The sequence below is a fragment of the Camelina sativa genome, chromosome 16, assembly GCF_030686135.1.
Source record: "Camelina sativa cultivar CO46 ecotype springtype chromosome 16, ASM3068613v1".
NCBI lineage: Eukaryota > Viridiplantae > Streptophyta > Magnoliopsida > Brassicales > Brassicaceae > Camelina > Camelina sativa.
In genome coordinates this window covers 1891086-1916486 of record NC_141895.1, presented here as the reverse complement: position 1 = coordinate 1916486, position 25401 = coordinate 1891086, and the positions used below count along the sequence as shown (strand labels likewise).

Here is a 25401-nt window from a genome sequence, read left to right as displayed (position 1 = left end):
GAATTGTGAGAGTTGCGATGATCTTAGAAAGTGTTATTTATAGAGAACCCTAATTGTGAGTCGGTGTAATTCTTTACTTCCTTTTCGAAATATGGAAAATTATTATTTTAGCCTGAAAAGTAAACCAAGCCTAAACCGGAGTCTAAAGTTAAATTAATTTGACCGGAATCGGATAGGAATCCACGTGTCAAACTGAATGGCTTTGATACAATACAAAGAGTTAAAATCGATTTTAACAACATCTGATTTTAAAACGTATAGTGTGAATGAATAACAAAAAAAAAAAATGGTAAACATTAAAATCGATTTTAACAACATCTGATTGCACTACACGTCGTATCATCATCACTCCTTTATATGCTCTGTATATATCGAAACCACCACATTGTATCTAAGTATCTTAAAGTAAGTTACTTGAGTTTTTTTTTTTTTTTTTTTTTTTTTTTTTTTTTTTTTTAAATTACCTTTTTCATTAAACCTTATTAATACCTTAAACAAGATGCCTCCAGTAATGAGTAACACCTACACATATAATAAGCATTACATGCTATTGAAACAACCGGAACCAAGTAACCAAGAGAGTATTTGCAGGGAGAACATTCCTCTGTTTGAGCGTCAATTTGATGATACTTGAGTTCTTATATAATTATAGAGTATGTTATACACCGAATCAGTTTGATGATAATTAAAGTATCACAGATTTATCATATTCTTAAGAGATGAATAACGAAACTGTTTTTGTGTGATTTTACAGAATATGACTTTTCACACGGTTCTATTTTCGAATGTTCAATGCTGACAAGATTTACATCGGTTTGATTATGATACAAGCATTTAAACCAAAATAACCGAACTGAATATTGAAATTGAAGTGTCATGAACTCTGTTTCGGATTAGAAAACACCAGTTACAGTAAGAAAAACTTCAACATATTATATTCAAGAATTGCTTCAGAGGAACAAAAGACTGTTTGACAACATGGATCGATCTTGAGATTGGTTACATATATGGATACATCAAAAGATCATCTCTAGAGCAAGAAAAAAAGATTGGTTTACATCTCTATCAAGAAACCAAAAGAAACACACTCAGAAGAGATAGACCAAGTCATCATCATCTAGCATGAATAAAACTGAAAACGCACACACTAAAAGAAGAGAGATATAGACGAAGTCATCATCATCTACATTGCATGAATAAAACTGAAAACGCACACACTAAAGAAGAGAGACATAGACGAAGTCATCATCTACGTTGCATGAATAAAACTGAGAACGCACACACTAAAAGAAGTCACCAGGTACATCGATCAAGAACTTTTGATATCAATCAACTCTCATTCGAAAGCCCATTGGTTCTCCCAGCGAATCTCAGCTTCTTCCTCATCTGTTAAATCCTTCTCGATGTTGAACTGTGCGCGAAGCTCTTCTGGAGTCTTGCCTGCTGAGAGCAAATCGGCGACAGTTTGACATGTGAGATCAAGAAGGCTTTGGATGTTGAGATAATTCGCAGCCATCATCACATCAAAGAGGATAGAATGTTCAATCGTCTTCATGAAATCAGCGTCCCACTTCTTGAAATCTTCTTTGCTCTCTTCTACGGTCGAAGAATCAGAAACGACGACGTGCTTGTGCTTCTCGCAGTACTCGATCACTATCTTCAGGATCTTGCTTGTGATCTGAAGCGGGATTGTGGTCCTGACGCAATCGGCTTCAACCATATTCTTTAGCGTCTGCCATTGGGTTGCGACATCTTCGTCGATCGTAAACGAATCACCATCGGAGCTCTTCAACTCGATCATCATCTTCTTCGACATCGTTACGGGGAAGAGGTGGTTTCTCTGGTAGCAGTTTGATGATGATGAGAGAAGAATCAAGAATTGAGAGAGCGGTTGAAGAGAAATGAGAAGTAACTAACTTCTGAAGCTATGCGCGTCTCTGTATTTATAAGCCCTCTCATCGTCAGAGTCGGTGCATGGGATCAACATGAGTTTCACAAAAAACGGTGCTGAACCGGGTTCGCCCATTTTCTTAACCGGGTCTATTAAACTTGATCAGAATGGATTTTAAAATGTCAAAGAGGGGGAAAAAAATGGAAGTTGGAGTGCTTTGGGGTTTGCCATCATCAATATAAGCTACATACAAATTACAAACAATCTTGTAAAGATGAATATTAGATGAATAATATACTAGATTCCAGTAAAATTTACAAAAATACACTCGTTTGTAGATTTTACAACAACACATCTTCGGTTTAGAAGATTCTTCTTCTTCAATGTATAGAAGGATTTTTTACTAGCTTGTTCCATATGCAAGTAGTTCCCACCTGAACGGCTGAAAGACATATAGCACTTCCGGGCAACTCTTGAACAAAAGAGCAACACAAACGCAAACTGCTGCTATCGCTACCATGGAAAGCATTGCTGGCCTATAAGCAACAGAACTGTGTTGTCTTGTGACAAACACACGTTTGTGATCACAGAGCTTACATTGGTTGATCTTCAAGCTTGATGAATCCTTTAGACTCCTCTTTTCTTGTTTGTGGTCAATGTTGAAAGACTCTGGAATGTTGACCACCACGTGTTCTTCGGCGGTTGGTTTCCGGTTGAGTTTCCGTTGCACGAGATGAATATAGGAGAAGTGACCTCGTAAACGTGCGTAGTCTTCTGGTGTGAATCCTGTATTGTCCCGGGAAGTCTTCCACGCTTGAATACCAATCTGAACCAAAAAAGAAAGAAGAACTGAGTGTCGTACACAAGTTAAAACGAGGGAAATCAAATTCAAATTTTACCATTCCGGGATCGTCAGTAAGAGCGTCCAACACATCTTCTGACCCGTCTTTACCAGCTGCAATGTGAAGCGGTGTTAAACCGGCCGGACCAGCTGCATCAGGTCTAAACAAACCGGATAAAGCCAGGTTCGTCTTCTTTGGAATGAATCTAAGAAGCATCTCAACCATGAGTTTTGAATTTTTCCTCACGGCTCTGTGAAGAAGACACAGTTCTGACAGTGCAGCATCAGGGGATAGATCAACCGTTCCTTCTTCAAAGAGTATATTCAATAGCTTTTTTATCACAGCACACCATTCCCGGTCCATCGAGAACTCGATTAGAAACTTAAACCGTATCAAAGGGAATAGATGATCTGATTCTGCAAGTCTTGAACTGAGTTCACTTTTGTGAAGAAGCCAACCAATTTCGTGGATGAAATACATTGCTTGCATTGCAGAATCAGTTCCGGTGAACTCTAATGTGCTTTCGAGTCTTCGGATTTCAGAACAAACATCTTCGTCCTCAGATACTATGAAAGGGAAGAAACTACTGCTTAGCCCGTCTTGGTCTTCAATCTAGATTATTGCCAAGCAAAATGCTGCCTTTATATCTCAATGCAACAAAGAGTAAAAGCAGAGCACAAAATTTAAAGTACACTCACTTCCATGAAACCTCGACCACTTCCGATAGGAATCTCACACGAAAATTTGACAGAATCAGGCTTATTTTGCTCCTTAAGATCATCACTCTCTTCCGTTACTCCTTGTGTTTCTTCCTGAACCAAGTATGTTCCTTCTACAGCACAAAGTATCCTGTAAAATTGGCGATTAACATCAGAGGAAAAGATAGAGAGGGGTCAAGCTTTGAAGAGTGTTAATATATATACCTTGTGCCAGGTCGATGGAGATTGATGCCTTTTACTGTAAATTGAGCTTTCCTTGTTACCGCAAGTGGTCTAACAGTAATGATTTGGCTATTATCATGGCTTCTTAGAGGTAACGATGTGTCAAGAACAACCTGACCTGTAGCACGAAATTAGAAGAATACTCAGATCTCAAGAAAACATATGGACACTATAACATAGACCCAAAGATTCTCAAAAACTAACCATTAAACGCAAATGCAAACTGGTTTTGCACCCTAAGATAAATCCACCCATCAGTCCATAGAGGATCATGTGAAAGATCTAGAAGCCTCCTCAAGCTGAAACTCAGATCACAACAAAGCTGCAAGAAAAAAAAAGAAAAAGGAAACATGAAGTGATTCTATGAGACAGATGATAATCTGGAAAGAATAGAGAAAGAGTTGTGAAAATGATTCTTACTTCTTCCCAAGAAGCTTCATCTTGACGAAGATAAACTGTCAAAACGATACAACCAGGTCTAATGTAGCTCTCCATGTCAGTTGGAGTATGAGCTAACCAGTCAAGGATCTGAAAATTAAAATATTAGAACACAACAGCGTACAGTACAGTGTCACTTTCAAAATCACAACAAACTGCAGAAATTATATTTACCTGTCCTCGTAAGGCAACTGGAAAATCATTCGGCACTTTCCCAAATAGTTTGAACACAATCCTATCGGTACGGCTCTAAATATGCAACCAAAACAAGAAATGTTACAGTGAATTATAAGCAAGCAAAAATGAATGGATGAAAGGTGAGATTTGTACCGGAGCATCTCTACTGGAACTTGAAGGTGATTGGTCAGAAGCTGAATCTGAGTTCCTACTAGTCTGAGGTGGACTAGACTGACGCGAGTCTTGGTGATAATCAAGAGAACTGGTTGCTGGATTTGTGGGAGGAGGTGATGATCTCTCTATATCTGTAGTATCATCCGAGTCTATGTATACATCATTCAAATCAAAAGCATTCATTTTGACTTGCTTTTGGGACTTATCCAAGACAGCTCTTTCTTGAGAACCATTAACATACACTTCTTGCAAAGGCGTTTCAAGCACATTTACTGAATGATGCTTTATATCTTCTCGAGGAGCTTGCTCGAGTGAAAGCAAAGCTTGAGAAGCTTCAAGTCCTCCTCCACCCTGCATAAGCCCAACTAAATCCTTCCCAACATGTTCACCAGGTTGGCTTACAAGGCTCTTTAAAAGATGAGAGAGTAACTGATCACCCGTTTGGTCCGATTGATTCACTGCAAAACCGAACACAGAACTGAATAAAGCGCTTTTAAGACTAAATGTCCAAATGAAACTTTCATGAACAACTTACAATGTATATTGGAGAGTATCTTCAAGAGAGTAATCAACAAATAGTTGCTAGTTTGACCATCACTTGTAGGAGTCCCATCGCCTAAAGTATCAGGATTTGCTTTCCTCCTACGCTTATTATGCCCAGCCAAACGTCTACGACAACTTCTCTTTCCTTCATCAAACTCTTCAAGCACATGAAACCTGACAAGGGAGACCGAGACATAAGAAGACCCAATAGTACTAAAGTTGAATCCTTTTTCTAAACCCATACCTGCTACATTGCTGACAAAACCGCTGCATAATACCGCCAACAAGTGCACTAGTAGCTTTAGAATGCATCTCACAAACCTTATGACGTCTATGGTAATCCTTAGCCTTGGTTAAATCAGCTCCACAATTCTCTACCTGACAAGAAATGGCTCGAGTCTGTAATCCTCCTCCAAGTTTAGTCTTTTTGGCAAAATTACCACTACCACAACCACCAAGATTCAAAGTAAGCTTAGGAGCATCATCATCATCCATTGGTATCACAGTAACAGCTCTTCTTTTATTCATATTGTCCATGATATCAACAACAGTTGCTTCATCAGAGCACGCCGAGGAGGTGTTGGATGAGCCGTGATTCAACTGTCTGGCTACGAAGAGATGACCATCCCATTTCCAATCATTCAAATCCCACTCTGCAACACTCGTTTTACCACTAAACCCATATAAACTGTGACCTTCTTCTTCTCCACCTTGAGTTCTTCTAGCTTCCATCACAAAACCCCAAATTGAGAAAAAATTGGAAAAATCAAAAACAAAACCCAATTCATATGGATCGAATGAGGAGCTCGAACAATAGGTGACATTGCTTTGTATATAACTAACTCAACAAAAAAGGGAACCATCAGACAAAAGCAAGAACGGTCACCGGACCGGAGAGACTTGAGGCGGTAACGGTAAAGGAATATGAAAGTGACGGAGATAAATGATGATGGAGAAGAAGAAGCGTTTTTTCTTGTAGCGTTGGAAGGATATGTTTTTACTTCTATGGACTTATATGGTGGTATTGAATATGTGGGAAGTACTATTTTAAAAAAGCATCTTCGTTACGACGAGAGAGAGAGAGAGAGAGAGAGCGATACTGATGAGGACGAAGAAACATTTTTATTTTTATTTTTATTTTTATTTGATTAGAGTGTTTTAATTAATAAGAATAAGATACAATTCTGTTATGTGATGGGCACCGCGAATCATTTTTAAGATATGTAGAATGTTGAGATATCATCATCAACGTATGAAAAATTATTGCAATATCATTTAAATATGAATAATAAAGAGGGTTACAATTTCATAAAATCTGAAAGAAAATAAATAGTTCTTTAAATAGCGAAATAACTACATTGATATATGCTTGTTGTATAGGTTCCGTACATACTAAAATAATTGATCTATGTAGTTGATTACATGATAAAACGTTACCCATTGGAACTAGTGTGGGTTCAACCCGTGTTTGGTTGATGACAAGAAACTTACAATCAAGATGAGTATGATATAGCAAAAACTCCTATAAAAACAAAGCTGACAATTCCGAACGTACTAACTAAAAACCATATTGTTTTGTTCTTCAACACACCTAAAACTTGTTGTTCTCTCTAACCTTATCCGTGATGAAACGACAAGAGTTTTTGTCGTTTTCGTATTTCCTGGTATTATTAATCCAATCGATCGGTTGATTAAAGGTTGACATTTTAGTTAAAAAGACACAAGAAAAAAGAAAAGTTGCCTTTTGTATAAATTGCCTTTTTTCTTGTGTATAAATTTCATTTTTATAAAGAAAAGTTGCCTTTTTCTTGTGCCTTTTTAACAAGATTTATTACATTGTATAAATTGAGCAGTAGAGTATATATATACAAAGTTCTAATTGCCTTGTCTCCACATTCTGGCGATTAAAATTAACTTCATGGGAAAAGTTAATATAACAAAACTGAAAAACAAGAAAAAGAAAAGTTGGCATAACAATAAGATGGAAATATACAATTCTTTGATGTCATAGGCGCCGTCAATTATTTAGAGATAATTTATAGAGCTTTTACACTAAATCATTGATAGATTATATTATTAATCGAGCAATCATAAACCCTAAATTATTGTGATTGTCAGAATACAAATGAAATTTGATTTTATGTTAAAGATGTAACTCGTTTCATAATTGAATGCCCGCAGCGCCATTGTTACGTACGTACCAAAATTATTTAATCAGCAAATGCCACAAAAAATTAAAGATTTCAAATTGGGGCTCTCAGCTCGTATTATGATGATTCATAAACATGTTTAAACCAATGTATTCAATAGATAATGAGGAAGAGTTCTCCACATTTAGAGTAAACCAAGCTAAACCGGAACAAAATCTATAGGAGGCTTATATATATATATATGTATGTTCGATCCAAAACTTGATCAGACTGAGGAGCTACGTGACAAAATTAACGGCTCTGGTTAGATAAATATATATACTAATGAAGATCTTTAGTTGTTTACCTCTCGACTGGGGTTTTGCATGTGAGTGTGAAAACACACACTCTTATATTTTGACAAATACAACTTTTGTGACAAAATTGTATTGCAACGTAATAACGTATGTCAATAATACTGAAACTAAAGGTAGGAAATTAACAAATTAAAACGATTGAAATATCATTTTAAATATATAGAGTTACAATGACATTACGCATTAGAAGTGGGTGCGACGGGTGTTCGGTCGGCGGTACAAACATTCCACACATAAAGTAAAACAAAGACGACCGTGGCAACACCGAATACTCCAGAGATATAGAGTACACGCAGAAAACTCGAATGATCCATATTGTTTCTCCACCCTCACCAAAACTTGTTCTTTTTGTTAAACAAAAAAAGTTCCTAGTCGACAAAAAGTTAGTTTATATATTAATCTCATAAGAGCGAGGAATATATATATATATCTCCTAATTGCCTTCTCTCTACCACTTGGGGAATCAAAGTTAAAATATAATATAGTAAGAAATCAAATACTGAAATACAAAAAGAGAAAAGTTTACATAACACAATAAGATACAAATTTAATGTGCTAGCAATACACCGCCTATCAATACTTGAATGCCGTATGTATATATATACTAAATATTAATACTTCCCGTATATAATCCAGAATAGGGTTTTTACTGTCTACTTTCCTAAATCAAACGTCAAAAGAAATGGTAGTTTTCCAGTTTTTATCAAATCTTGTTGCATTAGGTGGTAAAAAAAAGAGAGTATACTAGGATTTAACCCGCTGTATACCGCGGGACTATAATTTTTAATTTTAAATATTTAAAATACGTAGATTATATTTGTTTGTTATTTATTAATTTTTAAATTATATACCTATAACTATTTATTGAATTTATGGGACGATTTTAATGTTCATTTATGATTTTAAATAAAATGGTTAAGTTTTTTTTTGTTTTTAATATAGATGTTACTATGCTATCTAAGTTTTGACCCGCGGTACACCAATTGATTGTGTTTTTTATGTAAAATAATATAGATATATGTGAGAATTAATAGTTATTTTATGTGTTTAATGTATATAAAAATTAATTGTTTCTATTCTCGATTTTAATCTAATATTATGTATATTTCTTCAATAAATGTATAAAATATTAAATGGAAACTATTAATTAAGCCGAGATAATTTAGGAAAAATAACAGATTTTTTCTCTAAAGATCTATTAAAATATGTTTGAAGATTTTTATGGGATTAAAAATTTATTGTGTAGATGTTTATGGAAAAATCGAAATGCATAGATGTTGCCCAGCTATTTATGGCAATAAACATATCAAATTAGGTAGATTTAAATAGTTCCATTAATTGAGTTTCTACGAAATGTTATTTTAGAAAATTTGTCAGGGATTAATGTTGTAAATAAAATATATTAAATAAATAAAACTTGAAGGACATAAACCAAAATGTACTTCAAAAAATAATAATATAGATGATCAGTGGAGAATATATTATTTGTGGAGTACGTAGCTAGTGTTCGAGAATATATTAATTATCGTTACAAAATTTAATGCCACTGACCCATTATAACGTACGTACCAAAATTATTTGATTACCACTACAAATAATTTGTTTTTCTCCCTTCTTAGTATTAGTTCTGGAAGTGCTGCTTGTGGTGTTATTTTTTTATTTGCAATGCAGGGTCTGAAGTCACAGCTGCAAGAGTTCATTCCGGATCAACAAGTCTCTCTTTGCTAGATTAACCACAATATACACCAACACAAAAAAGAGTGAAAACTTATATAGGGAGACTCAAATTTTCCTGATCGTGTTAAACCATAGATGATCCATAAATTAAGAACATAGATTAGAGAAGAGCAACTTTCCAAAATGACAAGTAACGATGATGATGTGTCAATGATTAGGTATAGAAACTAAATACATGAATGTGGTGAAAGAACGTGAGCACTTGTAAGAGAGAAGATCGTTGATCATTTAATCCCCAAGGTAATTCTGAGCTTTAGGAATTAGGAAATTTGGGATTTCGTTTAAATTCTTCTATTCTACTTATCCTTCAAGAAACGACACAGTTTGTTGTGTCGAGTTTAAATTACTCATACTAATTGGTTGACATTTTAATTAAACCAAACCAAATCAAACCAAACTGAAATAACTTCGGATATAGTTCAAGGCTTCAAGCTGTTTCAGTTGTAGTCATAAATCACATTCAAAAAAGAGGTATTTGTGTTTTTAGTACGTTTTTGGAAAGTAATAAGCAAATTAGTACGTTTTCTATTCACAATTATACAAATAGTCTGTCTCTCACTGCAGCAACGTGAGACTTTAGTTTTTTTTTTTTTAAATATGACACCCCTCATGTTTAATTACTCAAATAGTTGATAATATAATTTTTTTTTTCTAATTTTTTTCAGATACAATGCACCCACCGAAAGAAGGGATTAGATATAAGACATATGAGAATGTTAAGTAAGCTAAATCTAAGATATCCTGAAGCGATTTGAACAAGCCAAGGCACCATTATCGGTCACTGGTAAAATCATTTAAATACAACTTTTATTGGCAAGCGAATGGAGAAACAAAATGTTGAGATATTTATTGCAATATCATTTAAATATGAACTAGGTATTCTTCCGCGGCAAAACCGCGGGCTGAACTTTTTTTTGATGAAAATTTATAATAATTTATTTTGTTATTGTGTTATTTATAACTGTTTGTGGTTAAATATTTATTGCTTATATTATAATTTTTGTATTTAAAAATATTCATTGAAAACCTGTCAATAAAACATTTACATGTAATGAATAAAATTGTTTAAACCTTTGTCTATTGAACTAAATCTTTGCTATAATTGTGAAATAAGTAGAAAAATATAACTAACATGTAAAAAAGAGCAACTAAATCTTATCTGTTAATTTTTTTTTTAGTACAAATTAGTTTTGGTTCTAATAGATTTTTTTTTAACATTTCTACTATTTATTTTATTTGACGTGTCTACTATTTTCGTTTTTTAACTAGTTATATTTATTTAATTAATTAATTTATCTTAATTAAATTTTTCTAATGACAATTGAATGTAATTTTTTTACACATTTTAAGGTTAGTTTTATATGTGTACTTCCCAATTAATATAGTAGGATAATAAAGAGGATTACAATTTCATAAAATATAAAAGAAAATAAATAATTCTTTAAATAGCGAAATAAATATATTGATATGTTTGTTATATAGGCTCCGTACATGCTAAAATAACTGATCTACTTGATTACATGATAAAAGTTATGCATTGGAACTGGTGGGTTCAACCCGTGTTTGGTTGATGATAAGAAACTTACTCATTAGAACAATCACGATGAGTATGATAGGACAAACTCCTATAAAAACTAAGCTGACAATTCCGAACGTACTAAAAACCATATTGTTTCGTTCTTCAACACACCTAAAAAACTTGTTCTCTCTAACCTTTTTTCTAGTGTCTTTTTAACAAGATTTACTTTGTATAAATTGAGCGTAGAGTATAGTTCTAATTGCCTTGTCTCCACATTCTGGCGATCAAAATTAACTTCATCATGGAAAAAGTTAACATAACAAAACTGAAAAACAAGAAAAAGAAAAGTTGACATAACAATAAGATGGAAATATACAATTCTTTGATGTCATAAGCGCCGTCAATCATTTAGAGATATTTATAGAGCTTTTACACTAAATCATTGATAGATTATTATTAATCGAGCAATCATAAACCCTAAATCATTGTGATTGTCATAATACAAATGAAATTTAACTTTATGTTAAAGATATAATTCGTTACAAAATTGAATCTGCAGCGCCATTATTACTACTAAATTATTTGATCAGCAAATGCCACAACAAATTAAAGATTTCAGATTGGGGCTCTCGTATTATATTATGATGATACATAAACATGAATAAAATAATGTATTTAATAGATAATGAGGAATATGTTGAATAAGCTTGACATAGCTTGAGGACAAAGACAAGTATATTTAGGAGAAAAGCTTAATATACATATTTGAGATTTAGGAGTTATTTAATAAGTTAGTTTTCCAATTTGAATTAGGAAGTTTTGTTTAAGGTCTTTACTATATAAGAAGATGCAAGGGTGTTGCATAACTTATGAGTTTAAGAGAGAACAAGAGAGAGCTTTTGGTTTTGAGTGATTTTCCTAAAGGTTAATAAAAGAGAGTAATTCTTTTAGTTTGTGTTCTTAATTCTTTGAAGTTCTTGTGTTCTAGTTCTATAGAATAGTTCTCCACACATATATATCAGAATTCAGAACACCACCACACACAGATAATTGATCCCACACCATTGGAGTCAAGATAACATGCTATAGCTATAAAATCGAAGACACATTTACTAGTTATATAAGTATATATAAATTAGTTTACTAAAGACAAGTATATAAAAACCAGTTTATTAGACACATCGACATCGTTTAGTCATTAGAGTATGAAGACATATATAAAATGGATTAAAAAAAATAATATATATATATATACATACATATATACTATATAGCATTCGAAATGTTTGTTGAACATTTAGAGTAAACCAAGCTAAACCGGAACAAAATCTATAGATGCTTATATATGTATGTTCGATCCAAAACTTGATCAGACTGATCAGGAGCTACGTGACAAAACTAACGGCTCTGATTAGATAAATATATACTAATGAAGATCTTTAGTTGTGTACCTCTTTACTCTTATATATATTTTGACAAATACAACTTTTTTGACAAAATTGTACTGCAACGTAATAACGTATGACAATTATACTGAAACTAAAGGTTGGAAATTAACAAACTGATTGAAATATCATTTTAAATATATAGAGTTACCAGGGCCGGCGCAAATTAATTGGATGCCTAAAGCAAAAAAAAAATTATTCACCACTAAACACAATTTTTTTTCTTTTCAAAACATGCATATCCCAGGTTCTTGATGTCTCTATCATAGAACTCTATAGAAATCTGTTAGACTATGTTTCGAATCGGACACTAAGTATATAAATGTTGTAGGTGATTTCCAAACTGGTAGGTGTCAGTACTGTGCATTATGGCTATTACAGGTAAATATGGCTGTCGCATACTATTACTCGCATGTAAAGTTTATATCTATTGACTCTTTTCGTGTCCATTTTGGTCTTTCTGGTTTTAAGAAAGTTTATTTACTAGAGTCATACAATTGCCTTCTGATCCATTTTATTTGATTAACACGACTCTGATCAGGATGCAATTGCAGGTCTTTGTTCAAAGAGCAAAGTCCTCATGTTGCTTAATTCTGTAAAGAGCATACTTTAAAGTCATGCCAGTTACTTGATGTTTGGTAAAAAATTTGCATTCCTAGAAATTAACTCCGTTGTGGTCTCTTTGATGTTTAAAACTCTTTTCTTTTTCTGCTGTTTGAAACAATGTGAAAACCAAGCACGTAGATCCCTAGACTATAGAAGTCTCTGCATTGTTTGAGAAACTTTATCTTACCTCAGATACATGTCCTCAGCTCCAAATGAGTGAGCTACAGAAACGGTTAGATGCGGAGTTTCTATTGGCCCAGATGTGTTCTGTCAAGTTCAAAGATTGGATCGTCGTTCTTGCCACTCTATTACAACTGTCCGAGGTATAAATCTTTTAGGTTTCCACTGTTATCACTGACACTTGGTGAGGTTTCCTTTGCTCTTTTGATCAATTACCTTTCATCCTTTGCTTATATCAGATTTTTTTTTTCAAAGATAAAAAAGAGTTATGTAAGATCTTATTCTCTGTGTTTGGTGTCCTGCAGATCTATCAACATCAGCATCACAGGCAGATGAGTTGTCCTGCAATGGTTCAGCTTCTCTCCAGCACGCTTTATTTCAAGCGTTTTCCCCCTACTTAATGTTCGAGGAGGGATTGACGAGGAAGGTAAAATGCCCTTCTTTGTTTTCTTCGTGATGATGTGACTATAGAGGAGGTACATTGTGTGATCTTTATTCTTGATTATATTCAGGAAAAGGGTGTGTCCGTCACAAGGAATTTACAGGAATGCCTGAGCCCATCTCGAGTCCAACCCTCAAGCGACTATCAGTTTACTACGATTCTCCAATTGATGTTTATGATGCTACCTCTATGTCATTTGACCTACAGAATCTTGTCTACCTTGAGTACTCAGATTGTGCCTTGGCTGAGTATATGCAAGTTAATTTGGATTCCCTAGTCGAAGCTAAGCTGGATCTTTATGAGGCAGGTAATGTCAAGAGGCGGGATGTGACGAATCTTGTTACAGGGATAAGAAATGTTGAGATCCTTCATCTGTCTCCCGCTTCGGTTGATGTGAGTTGGCCAGTTTCTTTCTTTCGTTTTCGTTTTCGTTTTGAAAAAACCTTGGAATATTATTGAGCTGTGATTTATTCTTACTGTAGAGATGGTCTTCCGGTGTTCAGCGAGGTTTCGGGTAGAGAAGAAAGAGTAGCTCCGACAGCAACCTCTGCTTTAACTCCTCCAGAAACCACCAAACAACTGGGTATTAGAAACCTATTGGCAATAATAACCGATGGAAAAAGGGAATACGAAGAGTTCTGGAAACTACCTAGAGGGGACAGAATGATTAAGTGACAAGAGCATCCAATCGCAGAGTTGCAAGATTGTTTAGATTCTAAAAAACGTTAACAGATGTAGCATAATCTTTTCCCAGTGGGGATTTAACAAAGAAGAAAAACAATAAGAAGCTAGCAGAGAGTATTTTGGCGAAATATACGTACAAAGAAGTGAGAATTAATAGAGGAGTGAAGAGAAGAGGAGAGACCTGTTTCCTAGTCTCTTCAAGAGAAACCAGTCCCAGCAATCCTAATTCCCTGAAATTTGCTTCTGAAGCGCAATCCAGAGAGCCTCAGCGCTAGTCAGTTTATCATCTTCCATAGTGCTGCAGTGAAAAGAAGAAAAGATGAGACATCACATCACAGCAAGTCTAATGACAGTGAAAAAGAGTAGCAACAAACTTGGTAATGCTATCCAGAAAGTTATTGAAAGCTTTGAGGAGAGACTGGACTTCAGTGGCATGGGTCGTCTGTTTTCTTCTCACTTACAGTTTGCTACGACCATAAAAAGCTGAGGTAGGAAATGAACCAGGGGGCGCGCCGGGATCTGCTTTGGTGTCATCTTTGTCCTCTGGAGTGTTGTTCTTTAATAGAGATACATGTTTCTGAACAGTTGGCTGTCTCCACTTATTCCAGAAATAGGTGAGGCAGTAAAGAGGATGGTCTGGGTAATATGGAGCCGTGCTACGGTGTAGGCCGAATCTCCCCACATAGGGCTGGGGGTAGAGAAGCCAGCGAGGTCTTGTACGTGATGTTTTGGGCAACCAGCACACTCGCTGGCTTCTCTATCTCCACCCCTATGTGGGGAGATTCCGCCTACACCGTTACACGACTCCAAATTACCCAGACCATCCCCAAACCATCCTCTTTACTGCCTCACCTGGAATAAGTGGAGACAGCCAACTGTTCAGAAACCTGTATCTCTACCAAAGAACAACACTCCAGAGGACAAGGACAAAGATGAAGCAGATCCCGGCCCTCCCCCTGGTTCTTTTCCTGCAAATGCTAAAAGAGCCTTACTACTGGACAAGAAGAATTTGCACATGGTTGTAAAAATGCCACCACCCACCAGTGTCTTGGTCCAATCTCTCTGAAACAGGAATATATATATATATATATTTTTTGAATCTAATGTTAAATTATATTCAAAGAAAAATACACTGTTTTACAACTTGTGCAACATGTTTTGAAAAATTATCTTAGCTGAAAGCCATATACTTAGTCAGCCTCTCCTACAACTATAGTCTAGCCTGTAGCCATATTTGAAACGCTTCATCATAAGACCGATCCCCCAACAGATCAACATCAAGGATCTGATCCTTGACTTGGCGATCTATCCACTCAATGAGTTGTGCAGTAGTGTTAGGTTTGTCCCCATGCCGTCGACCATTACGTTCCCTCCATATTGTGTAAACCACAACCTGGAATACATACCTGCTGAGAAACCCGATCACCAGAGGGAGCTGAGAGTTGGATAAGTGGTTTAGGATAGTAGACCAATCTGTTGAGTAGCTTACTTGCAGCAACCCTTTAGCAAGAGGTTCCCACACAGTAGAGACAAAACCACAAGCAAAGAAGAGATGGTCTCGAGTCTCTAGAGCGAGCTGACATAGTACACAGGTTCCTGCCGCATATCCATTCCAAGCAACCATGCGAGCACCAGTCGAAAGTCTATCCAGGGCAGCTAACCACACACAGAAAGAGAACTTTGGTGTGGCATGTCGAAACCAGATTCCCTTATGCCATGCCACCGTGGTACCCGTAACACGAATACGATTCCAAGTGTCTCGAGTGGAGAACTTTGGTCGGTACACATCGTTTTTTCCTCTCCATAGAATCCGATCCTCACATTGTTGTCGATGTTGCCATTGCAAAGCCAGAGCATTCTCAATAGCATTTAAGTGATCAGCCCTGTGACGTCTGCGACGTCGTGCCCACGCCTCGGCAACAGAGCTACGCCAACTGATCCCCATATCCATAACCCCTCGATCACCCAAGACTTCCGAAAACGTTCCCATGCTCGACCAACGATCAAACCAAAAAGAGGCAAGCTCACCATTGCCAACTTCAACCTTACAAAACGTTTGAGCCACCGCACGATATTTTAGGAGCTTAGTCCAGATCCACGACCCTACAGTTGTCGAAGGTTTCATAGACCAAAAGGAGGCCTGTTTTAATAAATTCTCATGGACCCATCTCACCCATAGGGAATTCCCATGAGAGACTATCCGCCATATCAGCTTCATGCAACACACCTTATTTGCCTCCTGTAGAGACCGCAAACCAAGTCCACCTTCAGTCTTTGGTTTACACACATCTTCCCAGGCAACCTTAGCTTTACGACTATTCAACTCCGTCCCCGACCAGAGGAAAGCAGAACAAAGGGAGTTAATAGCTTTAATACATGCACATGGTAACCTATAAGCAGCCATCCAGAAGTTGCAAACACTCCACAGAACAGAGGAGATCAATTCGAATCTACCCGCAAAAGAGAGGGAACATACAGACCAAGAGCTAATTCTCTTTTTTATCTGCTCCAATAATGGCGAGCAATCACCAAGACTAAGACATTTGGTAACCAAAGGGAGGCCCAAGTATCTCACAGGGAGAGAACCAAGCGTAAATGGATAAGTCTGAGGAGCTTGAGAGACATCACCCGCTAAATACAGAGTGGACTTCCCCATGCTAATGGTGAGTCCGGAGATCTTCGCAAACTGAGTAAAAACAGCAATAATACCATCAATGGAACGCGCCTGACCATCAGAAAGAACCATCAGATCATCCGCAAAACTTAAATGGGTGAGGCCTAAGTTCCGACACCTGGGGTGAAACCCAAATAACCGCTCCCCCGCTGCCTTGTCAAGCAATTTTGAAAGGACATCCATACAGACCACAAACAAATAGGGGGACAAAGAACAACCTTGTCGAAGACCCCTAGAGCTTCGAAAAAAACCTGCGAGCTCCCCATTAACCTGTACAGAGAACGAGGCAGTGGTAACGCATAGCATGATCCAATGAACAAACGTAGGAGGGAATTGCATTGCAGAGAGCACTTTAGAGAGAAAGGACCATTGAACCGAGTCCAAGGCCTTGGAAATATCTATCTTGATAGCACAACGTCCAGACAGAGAATCCTTATGGTAATCCTTGACAATTTCAGTGGCCAACAGAACATTTTCTATCAATAACCGATCTTGCACAAAGGCAAACTGATTACTGGATACGAACTTTGGCAACACCCGTTTCAATCTGTTTGCAATTATCTTTGAGATAACTTTGTAAAGAACATTACAACATGAAATAGGTCTATAATCTCTCATCTCCCGTGCAGCCACCTTTTTGGGAATTAATGCAAGAATCGTAGAATTAATACCCTTAGGCAAGAAACCATTAGCAAAGAAAGATTGCACTGCTAACACAAACTCCATACCAAGAACTGGCCAAGCTGCCTTATAGAACTCAGAAGTAAACCCATCTGGACCTGGAGACTTATCATTTGGCATGGAAAAAAGCACATTCTTGATTTCCTCTCCCAAAACAGGTCGTACCAAAGCATGTTGCTCAACCGCAGAACAGCGATAAGGCATCAAGAGTTCCATCTCTGCCACTGAAGTCCCCTCAAAATCAATAGGAATGGTCTGCAGAAACTCTCTAAAATGTCGTTCAGCCTCGACTTTGATATCCCCCTCCGTGTCAACTACTCGACCATTTGGGCAGTGAATCTCTTTAATAGAATTCAGAGCTGCTCGTACCGTTACAGCTTTATGAAAGATCTTATTGTTCCTATCTCCCACTCGCAGCCAGTGTAACTTAGCCTTCTGTTTAAGATATTTTTCTTCTAAACCAGCTAAGAAATCCCATCTCTTATATGCAACATTCTCCTCCTCCATTGCCAACAGCGAAGGATCAGCCAAATTTGCCTGCTGTTTTTGACACAGAGTCTCATAAGCCGCTTTTGTTTTGATAATCAAATCACCCAGACGACGTTTTGCCAAGCTCCGGAGCCTTGGCTTTAAGCCTTTAAGCTTCTTAGAGAATCGAAACAAAGAAGAGGTTGACAGAAATAACGGTTGTGTATCCTGCCAATAGGTATCAACCAAGGGTAAGAATTCCTCCATACTCGTCATTAAGTTAACAAACTTAAATGGCATACGCCTGCGACCAGAATTAGCACTTCCCCCGGTGACCATTATCCTATAATTCAAGTGATTAGACACTCCGCCACTCGCGAAGACACTATACGCCTGCGGATTCAGTCTTGTCCAAGTATCATTGACCAAAACACGATCCAGCTTTTTAAGGATCAGATCACCATCCCTCTTATTGCACCACGTAAAAAGAGGACCATGGTACACCGGATCAGAGAGAGCACAATAGTTCACCACATTTTGAAAGTCTCGCATACCCCCCGAGATGATCGGATTAACATCGACCCAAGAATGCTCCGCCATATCCAACGTCTCGTTAAAGCCTCCACATAAGATCCACGGTTTATTACGAAAGAGAGGGGAATCATGGTGATCACGAATCTCCTGCCATAATGCTTTACGAGCCTCCATAGTATGTAATGCATAGACAAAGGAGCAGAAGAACTCCTCTTTCTGAGCTCCAAGCTTCACCGAGACAGTAATTAACTGCTCACTCTTAAAGAAAGGATCCACCCGCACATCATCCTTCCAAACAACCCAAATACGTCCTCGACGATTATGTTCATAATTTGTTAAAACAGATCAGCCAGGAAACAAAAAACTCCCCAACCGCTGAGCCTTGCCCTCTCTGACCCTGGTCTCCAGCAAACAACCAAACTGAAATTGATTCCCCTCCACCCACTGTTTTATGATGGAATGCTTAGAAGATTTATTTAGACCCCGGACATTCCAACATAAACCAGACATTTAATGTTTTAAAGGAGGCTTCTTACTCTGATCTCTAGGGAGATCCCTAACAGACTGAGCAGGAAGATTTGAACGATCCTTCTTTACTGTTTTATTACCTCGAAGCAAATATGTCCTCACAGGAACTTCCGTCTGAGAGCCGCGGTTTATAGCAGTCCCAGTTTGACGAGTAGCTGAATCCTCCAAAGGAGGTTGACGCCCTTCCTCTACAACCAGACTAGAACCCTCCTCTTGAGAATCCTCCAAATCCTCACCAAGTGCTTCCTCCGTCCCCAAAACCCCATAGGAATTTTTCAGCAGTGAAATCTCCCCCCGACCCTGCCTATCATGTCCTTTAGACGGACTAGTACGACTTGGTTTAGGAGTGATCCAGACTTCAGTCTCCTTCTCCCCCACTGAACTTGGTAAAGCAGTAGCATTAGATTGATCACTCTGAATCACAACTATAGCCGAAGTAGAGCCATTCTCCAAAGACGGGGCAGAGAGTATAGTCTCACTCGTAGCCAAAGGGGAAGAGTGAGGTATATCCTGCTTATCGTGAACCACCAACAGTACATCTTCCTGCACAGAGTTGGCAGCAGGTAATCAAATCACAAAGATATAGTTAATTTCATATTCAACGTAAATAATATACATCTGACATAGGTTGACTCCAGAGAATTGAATTGTTTCCCTCTAAAATGTTGGTAGAATGTATCAGTAGATTCCTGACTAACAAACCTTATCAAAATGCTGTATCTATTTTCAATGCCATCATTCCTGTAAAGATCAAAAGACAGAAAGCAAACTAACTCCTCATCTCCCCATCCAAAGTATGCATTTCAGAACAAAATAGAACACAGTTTTTTCGGTACTCTTTTATACTACCATAAACAAGATGGAAACCACAATCTAGCAAAAGAAAGATCTACAGGGTCATTAAGAGAATTTGATTTCCCTCTGACTTTTCCTTTTTTACCTCACTGTTCCGCATCTCCAGTATCTGCTGCATGAAGGAGCCGCAGAACTGGCAAAAATGAGCAAATGCCATATGATTATATATGCGGAGCACTGCAGCGCTAAGAATGGTTGCCAACAGGTTTGCCTTATCCTGAAAAATTTAAAGAACCGAGGAGTTAGAACCTGTCCAGCAATGTCATAGTTAGAAACTATTTTTTGGCATACAAGTAGTTTTGATATAAACGCAGTGTTTGTCTGTAGAATAGAGAGTTAGAACCTGCCCAGCAATATCAGGTGCATAACCATGAATAGGTTCAAAGAGTCCAGGTCCCAGTACAAAACATGACGGGTTTATGTTCAGACAAAGATCAGATTGTTTTATAATGTACCGAATCACTGAGCAGATGGCAGCTTAATCGGATAAATATATCACCAAAAAGATGTTGTTTGTAACAATGGTGTCAAACTGCATATATGAAACCATCAAACCCTATTTACATAATTTTCAAAGCGCTATCAACGCTGAATAGTTTGGTAAATACGCGTACCTGTTTGGGGTCACGAACAAGCTGCATAGCGGCGTTGTCAATATATGTCAATATACATGTGTGACAGCTCAACATCAGGACATTCAGACGCTAGTGCTGTTACTCGTTTCCTCCATAAAACTGAGGCCTGCAGAGAAACAAATCGCATTAGCATCAGTGTTATATACGTTGCACAGGAAACAAGAGAACACATCTTGTCAAGCCGTTTCCTAGCAGTCTCAAAGGCAACAAGAGCAAAATTCTATCAATCTTAGAACATAAGAAATGCTTAGTCCATCTGCATCTGAGAACTGAGATTTTCAATAAAGAACCTCGTGGGTAGCATAAACCTCAGTATATAACCCAACTTCTTCGCCATATTCATTGGTCTTTATGCCCATTCCCCTTGGCTCTCCAAAATAAATACCTGTTACCGTGAGACATCATATTTAATGATACTGTCCCACCACAGAACGAGAAAGATATGAATTACGATCAGTTTTGATAAACTGATAATTCAACAGACCTCCGGTAAGCTGTTGAGATCAACACCTTCTGCTACATCTGTCTTCAAGGTGAAAGCATCCATTAACTGTATAAAAAAAACAATAATTTGAAGTTCACAAAAGAAACAAAGTTCAGACTACCAAGAAATTCTGAGATTAGGCTGAGGATGGTTGCCTTAGCAGGTCTCAGATTTGCAAAGGCTTTGAGACCTCATGAAGCTGAAATAACCCCTTGTCAGGCCTCAGATGCTTTTCATTGTTGTCCCATTTGTACCTTAAAATTATACCAACAAGAAAATATGAGAAAATGCATTTCCCAAAAAAATTTAGAGACAACAACATAAGTTGAACAAGAGAGAAGACAGACTCTCCAATGCCTCCAAGAAGCAATGCATCTGGCTCTTTTGGAGCTGCGGTGGTCTCCTCCGGAAAGGGAACTCCGAAAGCAGCTCCTCCTGGGCATCTCCCGAAGGCTAAATTCCACTCCTGATACAGAGCAAAAACGCAATGTCTTAGACATATCAGTGGCAAAGAAACACCCACTATGATTACCTTCCAAATGAGATTAAACAGCAACAACATCAAGAAAGAAAAAAAAGAGAAAAAAAAAAAGATAAGGGAACAATAGAGAAAACCTTCCAAAGATCCAGCTTGCTGAAGCACATTTTTGGCAATTGAGACAACCTCCGGCCGCGAGATCAGAAAGAATATCACCAAAGATTACCCTAGTCAGAACGGTATCGAACTGGAACATCACAAAGTTAAAATGTATTTTGTATGAATTATTTCAGTCAAGACATGAGCAACATTTTCACAGGCAAAGCCAAAAAGCAAAAAACATAATCCCAAGCATTTTATTCATTAGTTGTACAATGGGTCAAGTTATGGCCTGTCTTGATTAGCATGCAATACAAATCACAAAATTCTTAGTTGAACATCATACGTCTAGCAGTTCATAAGAGTCATTCTTGGAACTCTCACTTGTAGAGATAGGAAAAAAAAAAGAGGGGTTACCTGATTAGCCAAACCACGGAGAACAATATATATTATAAGAGCTGGAAAGCTATCATAATCAAACAGAGGGGATAAAAATGATTAGAATCCATTACCATATCAACAGTGATGTTCCCCACTTGAATCTTTCCATGTTCTGATTTCAGTTTCTTCAAACGGTCCTGAAATAACAAGTTGTATATGAGAAAAGAAAATAACTAGAATAGAGAGAAGAGCTTAACTGCTTGTAATATGACCTAAACTTATAGACTCCATAGCACACAAAGTGAAGCACGATTTAGTTAACAAGAGTTAGTACCCGTTCACCTTCTTCCAGGCTCCATACGTACACCTTCAAGAAGCGTTGCAAAGTATGTAAGTCATATATATAATCTCCTTCTAAAGAAGCAGCAACAAAACCAAAGATTCCTCTTTTCCCACGCATCTAAATTGTTACAATAAAAAGAAAAATTTAAGCAAATCCAACTCACTTTGTGACAAGGAAAACATATTGATTGATTCGGGGGACTGTCAAAGACAAATCTTTCTTTTAATTTTTTATGTCAATCTCAATATACATATATACACACAACCAAAAACAAGAAAATAAAAGTACCTTAGTGTTAAGTGTATGGCCCTTTCTTTGTCGATATCAGGACTTATCGATCTTCTTCATCCTCTAAGGCGCTCTATGTCTCGTCCCTGGTTTGTGAAGCACAAAAAAGGACACAAGCTTCAGAAATTATCCCCAAATCACACAAGATAGAAAGAAATCTTGTAAATATGAAGAATTATACCATATATGTACCTTTATTTCGTGGTTTGAAATCCAACTTAAGAAAATGAACAAGATACTTGAAGAGGAACGGAGCTTATTCTGATTCTCAGACTAATTAACTCCTTTTAGATCAGCCCATGAAAACCTGAAATCACAAAACAAGAAAAAATCATAATAAGCAAAAGAACCAACGAAAAGCTAACTCAAAAAAGAAAGAAGAGACAATTAACGTCCTTACAATATCAGACCCGAGATTAAACGTTGACCAAGCCAAGCCTGCAGGAAAATAAAACCGACCAATAAACCTAACTAATTAGGAATAATCAACAAAAAATCAGATCAAAACTTTTGTAACAAGTAAACCAACCTTTGATTCTGATTCTGATTCCTCAGACTCATTAACTCAACTGTTCAACGTTTTGGATCAGTTGTTGAAAACCTGAAATTACAGAAAAAGAAGAAATAATAATAAGCAAAAATATCAACAAAAAGCTAACTCAAAAGAAAGTTTAAGAGAATGTTAATGTCATTACAATATCACAACCGAGATTAAACGGCGGTGACCAAGCCAAGCATATGCAGCAAAATAAAACCAATAAACCCTAACTAGGAATGAAAAACTGTAAAACAAGGTTAGTAATATAACAAGTAAAACTTACTGTAAAGTGTATGGCTTCTTTCTTTGTTGATATGAGGATTTTTTCGATCTTCTTCATCCTCTAAGGCGCTCCATGTGTAGCTCCTGGTTTGTGAAGCACAAAAGGATACAAGCTTCAAAAATTATCCCCAAATTACACAAGATAAGAGGAGAAATCTTGTGTAATTTCATTTTGGAATCAGCTGTTGAAAACCTAAGCTAACTCAAAATGAGAAAGATTAAGAGACTGTTAACGTCCTAACAAATTCAGACCCGGGATGAAAAATGAACAAACCTTCTAATTCTGATTCATCATACTCATCAACTCCTTTTGGAATCAGCGGTTTAAAACCTGAAATCACAGAACAAGAAGAATCATAATAAGCAAAAGAAAGAAGGAAAAGCTAATGCAAGAGAAAGATGAAGAGACATAAGCAAAAGAAAGAAGGAAAAGCTAATGCAAGAGAAAGATGAAGAGACAGTTAATGAAACCTTGGCCTTTGAGTTTGATCTGCTGCAAGCAGTCTTCCACCAGTCAATTGAACAAACAACTCGGCTCCTTCAAGAGCCTTGGATTCCAGCCAATCCTCCACCCATCAATCCTACTAGTCAGCTCATCAAGTACAATCTGCAAAATAGCTACGATAAGCCACAATAATTGTAAGTAAGCATTTAAGAACAATCTCAACCATCAAATAATTGACAAGTTCATTTACAGAAAATTTAATGTAGAAGAGGTCTACGCTCTAAGAACACTAAAATAAAATAAAAGGGAAAGAGGAGACCATCAAAGAGGTAACAGGAACCGACGACGACAGATCAAAGGCATTCCTTCAAGTTCAAGATAAACTGAGACATAACAGAACAAAGGTTTAAATTATATGGTTGTAATAAAGAATGATAATAAAAATATATGTAGCATACAAGAAACCTAAAAGATGACAGACCAGAAGAAAGATTTACCATAACAGAGTGGACCTTTGGGAAGACCTTCAAGGCAAACAACCTAGAATTCAAACCAGCACAAGCACGAACAATGATGCCAGCCTGTGGATATGAAACCAAAACACACACATATATAAAGGCACGAACTTTATCATATATATTAGTCCCCCTCCCCCGGTGCCTCCACGATCTGCATAAAAGAGAGATATAGATTCATTAAAAAGACACTGAATACAAATAACAGTTAAAAAAAGAGGACAAAGTTTAAGAGCAAACTCGTGTAGGATAAAAAAAAAAATCATTAGAATACATAACTTTATCAGCAGTGGTGTTGTCCACTTGAACCTTTCCATGCTCCGATTTCAGTTTCTTCAAACGGTCCTGAAATTGGAAGTTGTATATGAGAGTTAGAAGAAGAGAGAATCCTATAACGAGGATGAAAAAAAATATCTAAACAGGGAATTTTACTTACAGATGGTTAAGCAGAGGATTTAGAAGAAGACGAACTTGTTGAGGTATGTCAAGTATCATAACATCTACTTCAAGGACTCCTCTGCATTGAGAAAAAATAACTCATCAGATCCAATAATACAATACAACAATGTTGGAAGTTCATATTATATAAAGTTGAAAAAAAAGATACTAAGAAGAGCAAACTAACCTTCTCTTAATTTGATAGACTGGAAACAGCAGTAGAGGCACTCACCTCCCAAACCCGGCAACAAAGTGGACCACCGCCAAGAGATACAAGAACAACGGAGATCCTAAAAAAGGAAGTTAGACTAATCCAACAAGCAATAACGATGGTGGTGAAGTGAAAAAGAAAGAGACCAAATTATATGCGAAGATGTATAAAAAAAGCAAACCTCTGGTTTAGAGAGGAGCTTAAGTAAGAGCCCGATTGAAGAAGGCCATCTCCATGTAGATTACTTGACTGCAGTGTTGGCTGGCTCGGAACCTGAGAGAGAGAGAGAGAGAGAGAGCGAGACCAAACAAAATCGTCAGGTGATATGTTGTTAACGTCCTAACAAATACAGACCCGGAATGAAAAATGAACAAACCTTCTACTTCTGATTCCTCATAC

The 25401-nt window shown here is 37.0% G+C and overlaps 4 protein-coding genes and 1 pseudogene across 12 annotated transcripts; 1 reads left to right on the top strand and 4 right to left on the bottom strand.

Annotated features, from left to right (window-relative positions):
- Positions 1 to 1034: 1034 nt before the first annotated feature.
- LOC104749339 (SKP1-like protein 5 pseudogene) lies at positions 1035 to 1875 on the bottom strand (annotated as a pseudogene).
- A 270-nt stretch (positions 1876 to 2145) lies between these two features.
- Positions 2146 to 6253, bottom strand: LOC104749338 (squamosa promoter-binding-like protein 12). Its single transcript, XM_010470939.3, has 10 exons — positions 5251 to 6253; positions 4999 to 5180; positions 4443 to 4921; positions 4287 to 4361; positions 4095 to 4202; positions 3879 to 3996; positions 3657 to 3792; positions 3432 to 3582; positions 2791 to 3345; positions 2146 to 2717 (listed from the first exon to the last, which is right to left on the bottom strand). Exons 1-10 carry the CDS (start codon positions 5736 to 5738, stop codon positions 2295 to 2297), a joined length of 2715 nt encoding a protein of 904 aa, XP_010469241.2. The 5' UTR covers positions 5739 to 6253; the 3' UTR covers positions 2146 to 2294.
- Positions 6254 to 12581: 6328 nt separating this feature from the next.
- On the top strand, positions 12582 to 14116 carry LOC104753245 (F-box/LRR-repeat protein At3g62440-like). Its single transcript, XM_087490769.1, has 5 exons — positions 12582 to 12594; positions 13012 to 13142; positions 13305 to 13383; positions 13512 to 13815; positions 13924 to 14116. The coding sequence occupies exons 1-5, from the start codon at positions 12582 to 12584 to the stop codon at positions 14114 to 14116; spliced, it is 720 nt and encodes a 239-aa protein (XP_087346895.1).
- Positions 14117 to 15335: 1219 nt separating this feature from the next.
- On the bottom strand, positions 15336 to 18656 carry LOC147925030 (uncharacterized). The gene has a single exon (XM_087490768.1). It carries the CDS (start codon positions 18654 to 18656, stop codon positions 15336 to 15338), a length of 3321 nt encoding a protein of 1106 aa, XP_087346894.1.
- Positions 18657 to 21113: 2457 nt separating this feature from the next.
- On the bottom strand, positions 21114 to 25401 carry LOC104753244 (uncharacterized). 9 transcript variants are annotated; one of them, XR_015584181.1, is made up of 19 exons: positions 25379 to 25401; positions 25184 to 25275; positions 24979 to 25081; positions 24790 to 24870; positions 24633 to 24698; positions 24336 to 24507; positions 24158 to 24221; positions 23865 to 24000; positions 23668 to 23724; positions 23395 to 23477; positions 23103 to 23174; positions 22974 to 23011; positions 22766 to 22880; positions 22574 to 22659; positions 22449 to 22485; positions 22277 to 22309; positions 22074 to 22139; positions 21600 to 21709; positions 21114 to 21450 (listed from the first exon to the last, which is right to left on the bottom strand). XR_015584181.1 is itself a non-coding variant. In XM_087490972.1 (18 exons), the coding sequence occupies exons 15-18, from the start codon at positions 22400 to 22402 to the stop codon at positions 21438 to 21440; spliced, it is 315 nt and encodes a 104-aa protein (XP_087347098.1). In that variant the 5' UTR covers positions 22574 to 22659; positions 22766 to 22880; positions 22974 to 23011; positions 23103 to 23174; positions 23395 to 23477; positions 23668 to 23724; positions 23865 to 24000; positions 24158 to 24221; positions 24336 to 24507; positions 24633 to 24698; positions 24790 to 24870; positions 24979 to 25081; positions 25184 to 25275; positions 25379 to 25401; the 3' UTR covers positions 21114 to 21437. The 9 variants fall into 9 exon arrangements, 1 of the variants encoding a protein (XP_087347098.1); XR_015584177.1 differs by lacking the exon at positions 22449 to 22485 and having other exon boundaries at positions 21114 to 21238; positions 21332 to 21450; positions 22277 to 22402; XR_015584185.1 differs by lacking the exon at positions 22449 to 22485 and having other exon boundaries at positions 23865 to 24011; positions 24336 to 24378; positions 24465 to 24507.